The sequence below is a fragment of the Zootoca vivipara genome, chromosome 2, assembly GCF_965207765.1.
Source record: "Zootoca vivipara chromosome 2, rZooViv2.hap1.1, whole genome shotgun sequence".
NCBI lineage: Eukaryota > Metazoa > Chordata > Lepidosauria > Squamata > Lacertidae > Zootoca > Zootoca vivipara.
The window spans coordinates 96,105,692-96,123,405 of NC_142584.1; the positions used below are offsets into that span (position 1 = coordinate 96,105,692).

The window sequence follows — 17,714 nt, forward strand, 5'->3', positions numbered from 1 at the left end:
TCTCTCAGTGGAGAGTTGAGGCCATCTGAAGTCTTATATAGACCGGTTAGGATTATATTGTACTTGGTCCTGCATCTTGGAAGAAGTTCTGTCTTAAAAGGCCCTTGTCCGATTCCGCAAGTGTTTTCTTCTATCGTGAAAAGGGAATGTGTCTGTTATTGGAGTGTGCCCAATTCTGTGGAAGGTACTGAGGGACCCTCTGCCCCAAGCAGCACTGCTTGTTTTTCTCCTCACCGGTATCCTAGGGTGGGCTGGGGTTGGGGAATCACAACAGCTCACACTGCATGGGTGACATCGTTCTGGCGCTAGCACAATGTTAGTCTCCATTCTGTTCATTCTCACCTTTAATTGGCTCATAGAGAAGATGCCTTATGATGTTTTGCCATGGACGGTATCGCTTTTCCGTTCGGCACCGAATCTGGGATGGGAATGTCATTTGCATAAACTCTTGTTTGTCTGATTCAGAGAGCAGACAAATCTGGGATCGCCACCCTGTAAACCACCCAGCACCGAGGTAGTGGAACTAACCACAGGATTAGATGTCGTAGAAATACTGTCTAAAAAATGCATATGTTAAGGGCATGCTCTTTTGCAGCTTTAATTTCCCAACACTGAGTGAACATGGAAAGCCCTTTGCACAACTTCTTATCAACTGAAAAGTTTTCTTGTTTATTGAATTAGAATCTAAAATCTTTAAAGGACCTATGGTCATTTATATTTATCAATAGCTTTACTCACAAAAGCGTCTCAAAGTCATTTGCAACACAGTATAAACATTAGAGCCAGCTACAGCCAACTAACCAATAAAAACATCAAAAGCGACATTCACCATGCAGAAATAGTTGCTAACTTCTTGTTTGAGATGCTTTTAAGGCAGGGCCGAGATACGGAATCCTTCCAGAGGCCGGATCCGGAATATCCTACCCTCTGTGGGCCACTTTGACAGCTTTGGTGCCAAGAAAAATGTCAAAAAGTGAAAAAAGTTCTTGATTCTAGTAGCTGAAAAGAATTTGGAGACACTCTTCTGGTTCTTCCTTTTGAATTTAACTTTCCATACCCTGAGCCTGAAGTGTTGCGATGTCAGGTTGGTGTGGTTTATCGCAAGCCACATTAGGACCCAAATGAGGAGACCTGGTCACCTAATTAAGGCCACAGGTTCTCCATAGCTCATTTTAAGGTTTCATAGTTTAATATTTTGCAAGATGTTTTCATTGAATTGTAGAGTTGGAAGGGACCTCAAGCCTCATCTAGTCCAACCCACTGCAATGCAAGAATAATTTAAATATATTCCCGTGGTGTTTTAATGACAATGAAGATGTGCATGGTGCTTTTACATTTGTGACATTAATCGTAATGGCCAGTGTCAACCTTCAGCCTGGTGCCGTCCAGATGTTTTTGGACTATAGCTCCCAACAGCCCCAGCCAACACAGTCAGTGGGAGCTGTAGTCCAAAACATCTGGAGTGCACCAGGTTGGGAAAAGCTGGTCTTTGTTTTAGAAAGCGTTTTCCAGGACTCACGAATATTTCTAAATGAACAATAATTGGGCAGCAGTTATGATCTTAAAAAGGGTACAAAACAAGACAAATACAGGCGTGGAAAGGACTCCAGGCACCTGCAGAAACCCGAGCGAGCAGAATGCCAAAACTGACCCGTAGGATTGTAGTGAAAGGATAAAAAGATGATTATCTGTTTCCTTCATTCCCTCCCATTTTATTGCAATCCCATCATGTTCAATTAGTGTTGCAGTTTTTATAGAGAGGGAGGCGGGATTTCCAAAACGGACCTTTCTTTTTTGCTTCCTTTGTCCCCCACCCCCACCCCAGTGCACAAGACCTTGAGTGACTTGAGGTTAAGCGATGTGCTCTCTTCTACCTCCGCCTCAAATGCATCTTGCTCCTCCAGCCCCATTTGTTACTTGCCCCCAGAGGTCCTCGTTCCTGCTGCTCCTTAGTTGCAGAGGCAAACAAAGAGCCTGTCACAAACCCCAGCTAACTGTGCAGCAAACTTGGCTGTGTGCCTCAAGGTCACCTCTGACAGCTCTAAGCATCTGTGCAACTCCATTCCCCTACTGCAGCGCGGAGCCTGGCTTTCGCTCAAAGCGGTTGTATGCAGGGGGGGGGGGGCGTTGGCAGGCTCCCATGCACAGGCCCATGCACAAAGCCAAGCTGCGTTTCTTTACCCAGAATGGGGCGGAAAGGAAATAACTTAGTTTGCGAGAGCTTCAGCAAATGTCATTTTCAGCCTGTAGTCGGCAAATACTGTGCATGCTGAGCCATCGTCTAAAGGGCAAAAATAGAAAAGAAAGGAAAATCATAGTAAAAATGTGCATTGCTTTTTCTTTTTTCTTTTTTCGGTCTTACACATTTTATTCTTGCCTTTAAGATGGCAGCCGGGAGTTTCTAAACCTAAATAAGCAGGTTTATGCCTCTCACCAGGTTTGCAAATTGCTGTTGGAGGGTTTGAGGTGCTTTCCCCAACCCATCAACAAGGGCTCTCTGTTGAGTAGACAGCAACTGCCTATTACAGTGGCACCTCGACTTACGAAGGCGATCCGTTCCGCAACGCTCTTCGTAAGTCGAATCCTTTGGTTGTCGAAGCGTCCGTTTTGTGCATGCGCGAAGTGCGATTTTGCGCTTCTGCACATGCGACGCATGTGTGGCAGAAAGACTTCTGGGTTTGCCGGCTTCGGAAGTCGAAACCTTCGGAAGTCGAGGCATTCGGATGTCGAGGTACCACTGTACTGTCATTTAAGCCACATGCCTTCCATGCTTCCTCTTCCATTGAGAGGTGGGTTGCCTGCCTCTGGGGAAGTGCCTGAGGTTCATTTTTTTCTGAGTGTTGATTCCCAGCTTTGCATCTCAAAGCCCTCAAGGCTGAAGGAGAGCTTGTCTGTGAGGAACTGCACCCAGGAAGCCCTACGAGCACCTTGCAAGCGCATGTCAACTTCATAGACGAAGATGTATCTTTCCAGCCTCAGTCTTGGGAATCAGTATGTAGCCTGTTCTAAGATGCATTGGCCCTCTGAAGCTGTCTTTGAAATTAAAAACCCAAAGCCAGGGTCAGTTTCCCTCACTTTCTTCCTTAGCTTCGAGCTTCGGCATTGGACTGGGGCTAGTTTGAACTGTGCTGTGGAGGCAACAGCATAGCTGCCAAGTTATCCCTTTTTTAAAGGGATTTTCCCTTATGCTGAATAGGCTTCCTCGCGAGAAAAGGGAAAACTTGGCAGCTATGGGCAACAGAGACATCTTGTAAGAATAGCAGGATATGGAAAAGGTCCAGACCTCTTCCTGTTGGGAGGAGTGCATCTCAGAATGGTTCTGAGCCTTGGAAGCTCATTATGATTTTTGGGCAGCCCAAGGCAAGCCAAAGTCTGTATATCTCTCGGTCATTTTGAAGTTAACATCACAGTCTGTCTTTGTCAGGTTCTGCAACCAAGAGCCAATTGAGGCATCTCATTTGGGACTTTTTAGCTTAGAGAAAAGTTGGGGGTGACTATAATGCAGGGCATGGAGATGTTGGATAGAGAAAAGTTGTTGTTTTTACACTGTCTCATAGTGCTAGAACTCTTGTACCTCCAGTGAAGCTGAATGTTGGAAGATTCAGGACAGAGAAATGAAATACTTTGTCACACAGCACATAGTTTAACCATGGAATCTGCACCTACAGGAGACGGCCACAAACTCTGATGGCTTTAAAAGAGGGTTAGGGAAATTCATGGAGCAGAGGGCTAGGATTAGCTACTAGCCATGATGGCTCTACTCTGCCTCCACAGTTGGAGGGAGCAATGCTTCTTGGGTATCAGTTGCTGGAAACCTTCTGTATTGTGGTTCAGTGTTTCTTGATTTAATGAACCATAGTTCCATTTACGTCCAAGCTAGGGAGACTACAGCTAGTAAGGCCAGAATGAGCCAAGATCATAAACCATGGTTTGAAGTTGGCTTAAGATCCTGGCATACTCTGAACCTGGTAACCAGAAGTTTCCTGATTGGGGCATAAGAAACGATGGTCAACTAGCCTGAGAAATAAATAATAATAATAATAATAATAATAAATTAATTAATAATAATAATAATAATTTGTATACCACTCTATACCCACAGGTCTCAGGGTGGTTCACAGGATAAAACCACAATATAAAAGCACAAAATACATAATCAAAATTAAAAACAAGAGCAACCCCAGGACATATTTTTAAAGGGCATTGAATGTCAGTCAACCAAAGTCCTGGTTAAATAGGAACATTTTTGGAAATGTTGAATTGTGCGCTGAGGACACAAAAGGCAGGTCCGAGGCTTGTTCATCGCTTGCTTGAATAAGCTGAGCTGTGTACATACCAACTGGGCCATAAAGTGCTCCTTCCATGGAAGATTCACTCTGTGTAGCATTCCCAGGCATTTGAGAGCCCGCAGAACACACTCTCTCTTTCTCTTACAGTGTTCCTTGCACATACCAAAGCTTTTCGTTCCAGCTCCAGCCCTCCTGTGTAGATTGAATAAATAAATAAATCTCCAAATATACTTTTAAAAAGCCAGTTTATTGCAAGGAAAGTCAACGTGTTCTTACTGTTTTGTGTTATTCACTTTTTTTGTGGCGCTGCCTATTTATTGCATCCTACAAATAGGATGCAATACATCCTTGCATGTTTTGATAGTTGTGGTCCATGATGTACAGTCGTAAAGTAGAGGCAGCAGCATATGGACGGCTCCTTTTGATATAAGGCTTTAATATTGCATGCAAGCCATATACGTATATAGCTGTGAGATAATTACTTTATTTTTTTTGTAATGCAAAGCTGTCGAGGAAGAACCCACTTTTCCACTGTGTGTGTGGAGATTATATATATATATATATATATATATATATATATATATATATATATATATATATATATAACATTGCAGTATTAATCTAATCAATAATTCCTATGTGTCTGTTTTGTCTCAGCTGGTGGACCGATAGTAGCTTTTGCTAGATGAACAGCTGTTTGATTCTAGCAGGTTAGCTGCCAGAGGGGCACAGTTCATCTCTCCATAAGGAGGATGTCTTCCACAGGACATAGAATGTAATTACAGCACGGCTGGGTAGTACTACAGTTGTTTAGGTTGACATTGCTATTGACAGAGAGTTTTCCCTCCCTCTCTCATAATACAGTGGTGCCTCGACTTACGAATTTAATCCGTTCCGAAGGCACCTTCGCAAGTCGAAAAATTTGTAAGTCAAAAAACGCCATTGGAAACACGATTTCCCATAGGAATGCATTGAAAACGGAAAAATTCATGAGTTGAAGCAACCCCATCTAAATATTCGTAAGTCAAAAAATCCCTATCTAAAACCACCGCTTTTTTTCCAGATGTCGAGACATTCGTAAGCGCGCAGCCATTACCCCCATTCGTAAGTTGAAAAATTCGGTTGTCGAGTCATTCGTAAGTCGAGGTACCACTGTACTAGAACTTAGGGGCAGCCAATGAAGTTGATTGCTGAAAGATGTGGGGCAGTCCAAAGGAAATACTTTTACGTGGTCATATGACACTCTCATGACGCTCGCTCCCATGGGAGGCAATGATGGTCGCCAACTTGTATGGGTTTAAAAGAGGAATGGACAAATGGATGGAGGACTGGTTATGGTTGGAGGCAGCACGCCTCTGAATACCAGTTACTGAGGATCACAAATTTAGAGAGCTCTGTTGTACTTGGGTCCTTCTTGTAGGCTTCCCATAGGCCTCTGTGAAGAGAGGATGATTAACACGATGGGCCTCTGGCCTGATCCACTACGGCTCTCCTTATGCCCTTACTTTGACTTGGAATATGATTGTCAGTAACTCATTATGGGGCCAGTCCTTTGCAGGGTTGCACCCATATGCTGGATAATGCAAGCACGTGGAAGAGTACAAGGGAAGAACTGGCACACTCAGCGTTTGGGGCGAAAAGGCGAGTTAGCCTTGCATGTTGAGTTAGCAAGGTTTCAAGATGGATAAGCAAGTGAGAATTGGTGGCAGGCTTGACCAGGACCTCTGAGTTGCTCAGACAGCTAGCCACTTAGACAGTTTCATATAGTGCAGGGCCAGAGAACCTGTGGCTCTCCAAGTGTTGTTGGAACTACAGCTCTTGAGAGCCAGTGTGGTGTAGTGGTTAAGAGCGGTAGACTTGTAATCTGGGGAACCGGGTTCGTGTATCCGCTCCTCCACATGCAGCTGCTGGGTGACCTTGGGCTTGTCACACTTCTCTGAAGTCTCTCAGCCCCACTCACCTCACAGAGTGTTTGTTGTGGGGGAGGAAGGGAAAGGAGAATGTTAGCCGCTTTGAGACTCCTTCGGGTAGTGATAAAGCGGGATATCAAATCCAAACTCCTCCTCCTCCTCCTCCTCCTCCTCCTCCTCCCACTTTTGGTGACCAGTGACCATGCTGGTTGGCGCTGACGGAAACTGGAGTTGATCAACATCTGGAGAGCCACAGGATCCCCATTCCTTACATAGTAGATGTTGAACACTGGGCTGCATGCGGCGTAGCTTGAAGTTTGGTTTTCCAGGTGGAGCAGACAGTGGTTGGATGGAGTTTTGATTTTGTATAGTTCACAATTTTGGCCTCTGGGGCATAGGTTTGTGGAGTTGGAAGGGAACCCAAGGGTCATCCTTTCCAGCCGCCTACAATGCAGGAATCTTGCCCACAGCTATCCCTGAGAGGGCTCGAACCACCAATCTTCTAGTTAACAGACAGACATACTAATCTATTGCGCCACAGAGCCCCTCATAGAAATGGAAGGGACCATGAGGGTCATCTAGTCCAGCCCCCTGCAATGCAGGAATCTTTTGCTTAACATGATACTCGAACCCACAACCCTGAGATTAAGAGTCTCAGGCTCTACCGACTGAGCTATCCCAGCATTATAATGTGTTGTGGTTATATGGCCTGACTGATGCCTGATTGGCAAAGGGGATGAGGCCCAGGGACCATGGTTCAAGATCTATGGCACCTTTTAATCTTGGCATTTTGGTTTGAACTAGTGTAAAATGTAGCCATGCTCACAAATATTTAAATAGCATTTTTTTTAAAAAAAAGTAAGTATGCACAGGATCATAGGGCTTGAAGAAGCTATTAAGCTGATCAGGTTCTAATTTTAGGTCAACTTGAAAGTGATTATAGCAGCAAAATCTGAAATAGTTGTGGTGCTAGAAGAATCCATGCTGTTACAGGACTGTAATAGTAGGCTAGGTCTTAAGCGTTCATTGTGTTCGGCACTGAGGGCCAACTTGCCCCGTTTCTTAGGTTTGCAGATCTTCAGTTGTATAGGAAATAGAAATTTAACAGCCAATTTAACCCTCTTCAGTTCCATGCAAAGGTTTCTCCCCCCCCCCCCCCCGCGCAATCTTCTTTCTCTCTCTCTGCACAATTCAGTGACAATTGGAAGGAGTTAGGGGCATAGCCGAGGAGAGAAGTAGCCAGATTTGGAGCACATAACAAATTCATGGCTGGTTGCAGCACAGGGCTCCCTAACCAGTACTCCACTAGATATCCATCAGTAGAGATGGATGAAATATCTGCTAGATCATAGTGGTTCTCATTTTTTTTAATATAGATTTTATTTAGAACCTGTTTGTCCCTGATGCCTTTTTTTTTAATGTACGTTTCTTGTTCATTTGGGGATGCTTGGAAAGTCTGAAATTCAGGTGAGAACCGCACTGAAATTAAGACTGAAAATCACACAGTTACACAAGAATAAACCCCAATATTGTGACTGGGACTTGTCTGGAAGGAAGCGTGAACAACCTAATCTAATAAAGCTGATAACGATGTTTTGTACTTTGGGAGCTTGGGAAAGGGAAACCACCAAGATGCAATTTATTTCACAGAAGCTGGAGCACACCTGGATAAAATTAAGAAGTACTGTACAGTACCATACACTGGTGCCATCTAAATGCCGCCTTCTAAGGATGTGGACTATTTTGCTCATAAACATGCATACAGTGTGCTCTATGCAAAAACCTTAAAGAGTTATTTCCTAGCCTTGTTTATTGCGGGTTGCAGGTGACCACAACTATGCTGCTTAATAGCTCTGTTGACTGCTGCATGAACTGCTCATAATCAACATTGTGATCTCCTCCCCATCTCATTTCTGTAGGCTGTTCAGTTGGCCCCTAGACGATGGCTAAACCTGCAGGAATACCAGAGCAAGAAACTGATGGCTGATCACGGGGTCACAGTTCAGAGATTCTTCGTGGCTGACACTGCAAATGATGCTCTTGAGGCTGCTAAGAGACTAAGTAAGTTGACTAGTAATGAAGTGAAACCTGCAGAGGCTGTAAACCGGCCTGGAAAATTATGTTGTGCTGCAAATATATCGTTGCATACATGTTGCATACAGTCTTTGAAGCGAAGACACATTTTTATTCTAGGGATCGGAAATATATAAAGATAACGAACATGGTTTCATATGCAATCTTTATTCCATTTAGTCCCAGAGGCTCTGAGTGTCAGCATATATACATATATAACGGAACGTGTAGTGTAGTGCAGAACAGAACAGCGGATGCTGTTGCTCAATATGACTTTTCCAGAATTTCATTTCCCTTTCTTGCTATCAGTCCTGCGAAACAGCAAACTTGGATAGTGAGCGCTGACAGGGTTGTAGACTGAGACCACTGATAAACAGGAGGGATATTCCTGTACTTGGGGTAGGGCTGGGGACCCTAGTATTGCAGAATCTTAATTTTTTAAAAAAACAAAATCCACCAAAGGGGGCAACCCCCCCCAAAAAAACCCCCAATGTGGAATGAGGTAACTGTGCCCCTGAAGGACCAGGTGCGCAGCCTGGGAGTCATTTTGGACTCACAGTTGTCCATGGAGGCCAGGCCCGGCTCTAGGTGCAGTCCCGGTGGCGCGGGGCGCCAGGGGGGGGGGCGCTGCACAACGAAGCCGTGCGGAAGCTGTGCTGCGCGCTGCGAGGGTGGGGGCGCCGGAGCGATCTCCGCGCCTCAGCGCCAGGGCGCCCGACCTGCTTGAGACGGCCCTGATGGAGGCACAGGTTAATTCTGCATCCAGGGCAGCTGTTTATCAACTCCATCTGGTACGCAGGCTGAGACCCTACCTGCCCGTGGACTGTCTCGCCAGAGTGGTGCATGCTCTAGTTATCTCCCGCTTGGACTACTGCAGTGCGCTCTACATGGGGCTAGCTTTGAAGGTGACCCGGAAACTACAATTAATCCAGAATGCGGCAGATAGACTGGTGACTGGGAGCAGCCGCCGAGACCACATAATACCGGTCTTGAAAGACCTGCATTGGCTCCCAGCACGTTTCCGAGCACAATTCAAAGTGTTGGTGCTGACCTTTAAAGCCCTAAACGGCCTCGGTCCAGTATACCTGAAAGAGCGTCTCCACCTCCATCGCTCTGCCCAGACAATGAGGTCCAGTGCCGAGGGCCTTCTGGTGGTTCCCTCGCTGTGAGAAGCCAAGTTACAGGAAACCAGGCAGAGGGCCTTCCCGGTAGTGGCACCCGCCCTGTGGAACGCCCTCCCACCAGATGTCAAAAAGAAAAATAACTACCAGACTTTTAGAGGACATCTGAAGGCAGCCCTGTTTAGGGAAGCTTTTAATCTTTAAGAAATTAGTGTATTCTAATATTTCTGTTGGAAGCCGCCCAGAGTGGCTGGGGAAACCCAGCCAGATGGGCGAGGTATAAATAATAAATTATTATTATTATTATTATTATTATTATTATTATTATTATTATTATTAATTTAGCATGCTCACTAATTCTGAAATGTTGACTATCAGTTGGAAAAGGAAAGTGGTGTGTGGGAAAGACTGGAATGGCATTCCAGAATGGGGCTGCCTAGGCCCCTAAGCAAGAAACTTGCTGTTAGATAATGAGGGTACTGCAATCTTGTGTTGCCAGGTCCCATATCTACTTTTTTAAAAAAGAAAGAAAGAAAGAAAGAAAGAAAGAAAGAAAGAAAGAAAGAAAGAAAGAAAGAAAGAAAGAAAAGAAAAGAAAGTGTGGCTGGCGGGAGGAATTGTTGCTTAGTCTGCATGGTGACCAAGCTGCCAGATGCCATTAGTTGGTTACTAGATATGTATGCAAGTCTACAGCTCTGTGCATGCTTATTTACTGAGCTGATTTTGTTATGTTGTTAGTGCGCTGCCAAAACTCCCTGTGGCTGTTATGCCAGGGGGTGGGGGTGGTCTCCCTGTGTATGTGTGAATTGTAGGTGTTTGCAGTATCAATGTTAATGGTTTGTATGAATTTTTAATGGTATAATGTGTTTATCTTTATGTAAGTCACTTGGAAACCTTGGTAATAAGTGACTAATACATCTAAATATTATTACTATTATTAAGTAGCAAGTTTCCTCAGACTCTGGGGCTTATTTCTGCAAAAAAAAAAAAAACTGCATAGGACTGTGCTCCAAGCCATCTCTAAGTAGATTATTTTTGTTCATTACATTTCTGCGTCAAATTCCCAAGGTTCCTTGGATCACCAGGTAAATAAACTGTCAAACAATAGCAATAAAAAATGTCCCCACAGTAAAACCATCAAAATCAACAGGGGAACCACCAAAGGCAATTAAAAGCTAGGAAATCAAAGCTGCTTTTACCTGGTGCTTAAAAACATCATCTTAAGTCTGCATAACTGAGCCCATGTAGCAGGGATCTAACCTAGATATTGCCAGCAGATCACACTTGTATGAACACCCACAGATGGGGACCTAACAGCACTCTGTTGCTGTGAACCCAGTTTTAGGAATAGTGCAATGTCATCCAAACCAGAGTTGACTATTTCGGGGTCAACTCTATCACCATCTGTAAATATATTGATCGAGTGCAGTGGTACCTCGGGCTACAAACATTTCAGGTTACAAACACTTCGGGTTACAAACTCTGCTAACCCAGAAGTAGTACCTTGGGTTGAGAACTTTGCCCCGGGATGAGAACGGAAATCGCGCGGCAGCGGCGGCGGCTGCAGTGGGAGGCCCCATTAGCGAAAGCGCACCTCAGGTTAAGAACAGTTTCGGGTTAATAACGGACCTCTGGAACAAATTAAGTTTGTAACCCAAGGTACCACTGTAATTCAATTTCAGCCATCTCGATTCTGACTCCTGATACCTGTTTAGAATGTCCACAGTCTCACCTGCGTTCGGTGAAAAAGGGAAACAGATCTTGATGTCCGATGCTTCACTCCAAATCCCCGAATAGCTGCATGTGTCACGTAGACACAAAACAGAATGGAAATCAAAACAAACCAACAAACGTGCAGAATCCAGTACCATAATGTCATGGGGGAACCTTCTGAAATCAGTCAGGTAGTTGGTTTGGAATCCTAACATATTTCATTGAGCACTTTTATCCTGCTTTATAGCCCCAAAGTGACTTACTAAAGATTCTCGTAGTATAATGTGTTTTCCCTTATATGTTCTTTCGTCCACCACATACTGGGCAGCAACTTATACTGAGCACCTCTGGGGCAAAGGAGTGGGGCGGAGTGAAGTCTTGTGGTGAAGTCTCACCTTTCCTTTCCCTGTTTTATGAAGGGCAACATGATTTCTGCCCACCCTGTCACACATGTGGAGATTGGGCAAGTGCCATCTGTCTTGGCTACTTTGTGCTCTTGTCATACGATTAATTCAGGTCAATTGGGAAGACCCAGGGGCACTCATAGTTAAGAACTGAGCCAGGAACCGGTCTGGCTCCATGCCATTCAAGCCACGTACAACATTCTGGAAAAGTGGCAGAGCTACCCAGGAGCTGTATGGGTCCCGCACCTCGGTTGGAAACCTATAGGCTTTAATGCAGGCATAGGCAAACTCCGGCCCGCCAAATGTTTGGGACTACAACTCCCATCATCCCTAGCTAACAGGACCAGTGGTCAGGGATGATGGGAATTGTAGCCCCAAACATCTGGGGGGCCGGAGTTTGCCTATGCCTGCTTTAATGGGACTTCAAAGTCAATTCGTAACTGTGTGCTTAGTGCCGGTAAGTGCTACGCTCCAAATTAAAGAACTAAGCTCTACATATGCAGCCTTGCTCTTCCATAGGTGAAAGTTGTTTCGGTAATAGTCCTTCAGATTACAATGACAATAAGGCAGGAGAAAGCGGTGTGTGCCACTTCAGCAGATTAAATGAAAATTATCTCCTGTGAGGCTCTGAACTCATCATTTTTAATCTCTCCCTTTTCATTCTCTCATCAGCTCACTTTAAGGACTGCTGAGCCCAGAAAAAGACATTGTAGCATACCTTTACTCGCTGCTTTTAACTTGAGATGTGATACTACTTAATAAGATAAGGGCTTTTATAAATAGGACTGAAAAGAAAACTAGTTGTATGCCTGTCATAATAAAAAGAGACGGATCTCTAGACTGAGTAATGTTCTCACTGTTTGGCATTTCCATGGTTTATTAATGATATTGCCATTGATTGCAGTGTATGATTACAGGGATATTAATATCAGAAGGGGGGGCATATTGTGTTTTTCGAACATGGAGCAAACAACAATAACAAAGGGAGCGGCATTGTCAAGTCTGAAATGCGTTTCTGCTTGCACAAGTTTCTGCCAGCTCCCCTACCTCTCTGCAGGTCCCCATTCCTGAGAGTCACCCAACCCAAACTGGGATCTGAAGTGGGGGTTCACGTCTAATGCATTGGGCAGGCCATGGTTGGTCCATGGACTGGAGCAAGTCAGGAGCCCGGCTGTGACTGAACAGTGTTGTACGAAACTGGAATGCATAGTGGGAACGCATAGTTTCAGAGCCTAGCCAATGTGGGCTTGAACAGTTCTGAAAACAAGCATGATACAGAACGATGGAGGAAAGTGTCTCTGCTGAAGTATGATAGCCCCATCTGTACCGGCATTCTGTTGGCTTTTGTAAATGGACCAGTTTACACAGGCATTCCCTTGATCTCCCGACCTTTTAAATTTCTCTGTTTAATTGTATTGTTTCATTGCCTGTTTTATTTAAGGGTGCTTATATTTAAATGTGGGTGGCGCTGTGGTCTAAACCACTCAGCCTAGGGCTTGCCGATCAGGAGGTTGGCAGTTTGAATCCCTGCGACGGGGTGAGCTCCTGTTGCTCGATCCCAGCTCCTGCCCACCATAGCTGCCAAGTTATCCCTTTTTTACAGGGATTTTCCCTTATGCTGAATAGGCTTCCTCGCGAGAAAAGCGAAAACTTGGCAGCTATGCTGCCCACCTAGCAGTTTGAAAGCACGTCAAAGTGCAAGTAGATAAATAGGTACCGCTCCAGCAGGAAGGTAAACGGTGTTTCCGTGCGCTGCTCTGGTTCACCAGAAGGGGCTTAGTCATGCTGGCCACATGACCCGAAAGCTGTCTGCAGACAAATGCCGGCTCCCTCGGCCTGTAGAGCGAGATGAGTGCCGCAACCCCAGAGTCATCCACGACTGGACCTAACAGTGAGGGTACCTTTACATTTACCTTTACCTTTATATTTAAATATTTGTGGCTTTTTGCACTTTGTAAATCACTTAGGGGCCCATTTCAACATTAAGCAATATATAAATTTATTTATCTACTGCCAGTGTTTCAGCACTATGTCAGTAAAGCACATGGCAGTGGAAAAACGTTTATGATTCATTCATTGAACTGTCTTTCATCTTTCATCTTTGAAAGCATGTTTCCATCATTCGCAGCGATAATGTTCCATTTTATTTAAGTGTATCAAGTGTGCAGTGAATTAACTGGATTATTTAAGACATCTTTGAATTTTTGTGTAAAGGGAATTGCAAGAGCTATGAAATTACTGCCATGCTCCACTAAGCCGTTAATTAACAGAGTCCTTGTAGTTAACTTGCTTGTTGGGGCATCATTTTGTTGTGTTTAGTTAGAATTCAGTCTGAATAATGCATTTCAAAATTGATATGTTGTTCGTCTACTTATCCCTACAAACCAACTTATGTTTCATTTAGCTATCTAGAACGTCATTTGGGCCATTGCAGGATATGATGCCATGATAGTTACATAAACAGAAACCACCATTGCACTTCTGCAGGTTTTCCAGTTGGTATACAGAGCCATGTGCTTCTCTGCTGTACTCTGGGGTTGAGAAACCCTGGCATTCCCTAGAAAGATCATCTTAGCTGGGTGTCTTCTCTTTCTCCATGCCCACAAGATAGGCAAAGTCGCAGACGACTCTGGGGTTGCACGCTCATCTCGCTCTATAGGCTGAGGGAGCCAGCGTTTGTCCGCTGGTCATGTGGCCAGCATGACTAAGCTGCTTCTGGCAAACCAGAGTAGTGCATGGAAACTCCGTTTACCTTCCCGCCGGAGCGGTACCTATTTATCTACTTGCACTTTGACGTGCTTTCAAACTGCTAGGTAGGCAGGAGCTGGTGCAGAGCAACGGGAGCTCACCCCGTTGTGGGGATTCAAACCATCGACCTTCTGATGGGCAAGCCCTAGACTCAGTGGTTTAGACCACCTGCGTCCTGAATGCTAACTGTAAGGGTAAAGGGACCCCTGACCATTAGGTCCAGTCGTGACCGACTCTGGGGTTGCGCGCTCATCTCGCATTATTGGCCGAGGGAGCCAGCGTATAGCTTCCAGGTCATGTGGCCAGCATGACAAAGCCACTTCTGGCGAACCAGAGCAGCACACGGAAACACCGTTTACCTTCCCGCTGTAGCGGTTCCTATTTATCTACTTGCATTTTGACATGCTTTCGAACTGCTAGGTTGGCAGGAGCTGGGACCAAGCAACGGGAGCTCACCCCATCACAGGGATTCGAACCACCAACCTTCTTCTTCTTCTTCTTTTTTATAATAATTTTTATTAGTTTTTATAGAAACAAGACAGACAAAACATACAAAATAAACTCTGTCCCTTCATTTTCCCTCCACCCCCAATACCACTTCTGCCACCAGTGGTACCCATGGGCATTGAGAAACAAAGGGGTCCATTTTAAGCTGGGTTTGACCTCCCCCTCCCTCCTCCACCCCCACCCCCCCTGCCACTGAGAGGACAGAGGCGGAGGTTCTCTGAGGTTTGGTTTTCCCCCCCAGCTAATTCTTCAACATAACAATCTACTTAACAATAAAACAACGAAAGAAAAAAGAAAGAAAAAACAAGAAAAAAGAAAAAGAAAAAAATATAAGTTCTCAAATCTTATTTTCTTAACAATATGTTTGTGGCTTCCTCGATTCTCTTCCTCCTGGATTCCCTGACTTCTTTGATTGATTATGGCGGGTTTTCTATTCTAATTCAAAATCTTATTCCTATCATAATAACTTAATCCTCCTCCTTCTTCATGCTGCTCCCCCCCCGAGTCCCCTCCTGCCACGAGGATAACCCGAGGGGCTCAGCACTCTAAAGGTTCCATTTTTGTGTCTGGGTTTCCTTCTACCCCTCCCTCTCCCCTCAGAGCACCCCCTGCCACTGGGTGCAAAGAGTAAAGAGAGGGAGACAGGCAGCTCTCTACCCAAACACCTCTCTTAACACAAAAAATATTAAAAACAAAACTCTAAAATATTTCCTCAACCATTCTTCTAATCCCTCCAGAAAACTCCTAACCCTAAACTTATACGAGACTCTCCTTCCCCCCTCCCAATGTCTTTTCCCCCAATTGGATCAGCATTTCCTTTAGCTAGCCAAGATTTCAGAAACCGTTATTCACCAGCCAGAAAAAAGAAACCTTTAACTAAAGTTTTCACCCCACACCAATTCTTTCCCACTTCCAATTCCAGGCCTTTATTCCCCCCTCTCTCTGCCTTTCCCTCCCCTCGCTAACACCACTCCACATTTCAGTCCCTCCAGGGTCCTCATTTCCATCAATCTTTATTTCACTTTGCTTCTCCTTGTCGGCCTCGTCTCCTTGTTCAAATCTTTGTTTTTCATCATCCAACACATATTTTGTTTGGTCCAAATCAGTCTCCAAATTATCATGAAATTGTTGCTCCTCACACACATTCTCAGAATCCAAATTGTCCGCTAAATCTTGGTCTTGCACCTCAATCTCCGTTACTGTTGGATTCAAATATTGCCGTTCCTTGTAAATGTCTTCCCATATTTGTAGATAGTTCAACACAGCCTCCTGGAAGGCTCGAGAAAACTTTGTTTTCATACTTCACTTAACCACAGGCAGGCAGGAGATAAGGGCCAAAGGGTACTGGAAAATTCCTCTCTACCACGTTTTCGGCTCCATCTTGGCTGATCTTCTCCTTTGTCTTTAACTTCATCACAAATCAAATTTGAATTCCAATTAAATTACTTCTGAATCATCTTCAACCAGTTTTTACAATCCACAACAATAAAATTGATTTTCTTAGTCTTTTAGCAGTTTGACAGCTTTTGACAGCTGTCAAGGCACTTTCTCCCTTATTAATGCTGAACCTCAAGGGGTACCGACACCGGGGGCTGGGAAGGTTTGAAAAAGTCTTTCTTTCTCTCGGGTCCACAATCTGGAAAACTTTTCCCCTTTCGGCTTGAGGATATTTAATGCTCCTCCCGATTAGCCATTTGGAAGAGATTGGCTTCCGTTATTTTGGAATCTCTTCCTATCTTCAAAATTGATATTTTTAAAGTCCAAATAAAGATTTGACTTACTTTATAGAAATCTTTTGTTTTCTTGGAAGAATCCGCCGCTTGCAGGCTAAGGACTCGGAGCTTCACTTCAAGGAGGTAAGATGATACCCAAAAAATGGCTCCCGCGACTCCACTCCGCTGGCTCTCGATCTACGGAGCTCTCGGGCAGCGGAGGAATCGCATCTGGAGCAAACAGCTGGGCGGCTATGTCACCGGGACTCTCTACCCGGTGTTTTTTCGGGGAGTCCGCTCGCTCTGCGGACTTCCCCCCCCTCCACGAAGCCAGGGACTTCGTAGCGCGAAGTCCCTGCGTCCTATTCCACCGGCGCGACGGACCGGAAGCCCGAACCGCCAACCTTCTGATCAGCAAGCCCTAGGCTCAGTGGTTTAACCACAGCGCCACCTGGGTCCCTAACTGTAGTTCGATGTAAATCAGCATTTGAAACCCGATTCTGATTATTGTTTCAGCTGACCATAGCATCTCAGCTTGAGGGGCGTGGATGGTGTGTGAGCTTGTGGGGTGCTCACGATCTCTCATTCACCATGATCCAGAGATTGGGAAGTGTTGCATCTGCGTTGAGCCAGGGAGAGACAGCCTTGGAATAGTTTGCCTGACTGCCAGTTCTTGCAGTTAATAAACAGCTTCCAAAAATTTCTGTTTGCAAATGAAATTTTTAGTGGTGAATACAGTCCCTTCAGATACAAACCTCTGCAATACTAAAGTCGGTGGCAATGTTAGAACGCCCTATGTATTTAATACATTTCTTGATTAACGGTTTCCCTGAAAATATGTCAGAAACTGCTGGAAGTTGCTAGTGAAAAAGGGGGAAAGAACATAAAAGGATTTGTAAACATGCTTAATGGAGTTGGTAGACTCTCCCCACCCCAAGCATAGCGGATGACTAGAAAATTTAAGTCATGGCATTAATCCGTGCCTGCAAAGGGGATTCTGTCTAGTAAAAGACAGAACCCAAAGGATTTTTGGCTTTGCACATTGCTAAGCAATTCTTAGTTGAAACGACTTCATAAGAAGCACTGCTTATAAGTCAGCATTAAGTCATTTTATGCTCCAGGTCAAGAGCCTGCAAGTAACCGACAAATAAGGAAATAACACATTCTGTATAATCATGAAAGTACTCTGTTATGCCCAATCTCACTTATGATAGAAGTTCAAAATAAACAATTTTGT

At 44.7% G+C, this 17,714-nt stretch overlaps 1 protein-coding gene across 1 annotated transcript in view; it reads left to right on the forward strand.

Moving 5' to 3' along the window:
• SUCLG2 (succinate-CoA ligase GDP-forming subunit beta) overlaps positions 1–17,714 on the forward strand; it is a 216,954-nt gene that overhangs the window by 48,389 nt on the left and 150,851 nt on the right. The window contains exon 2 of the mRNA XM_035106696.3: positions 8,119–8,260. Coding sequence (XP_034962587.1) covers positions 8,119–8,260 — 142 coding nt within the window. The remainder of the gene's footprint in view (positions 1–8,118; positions 8,261–17,714) is intronic.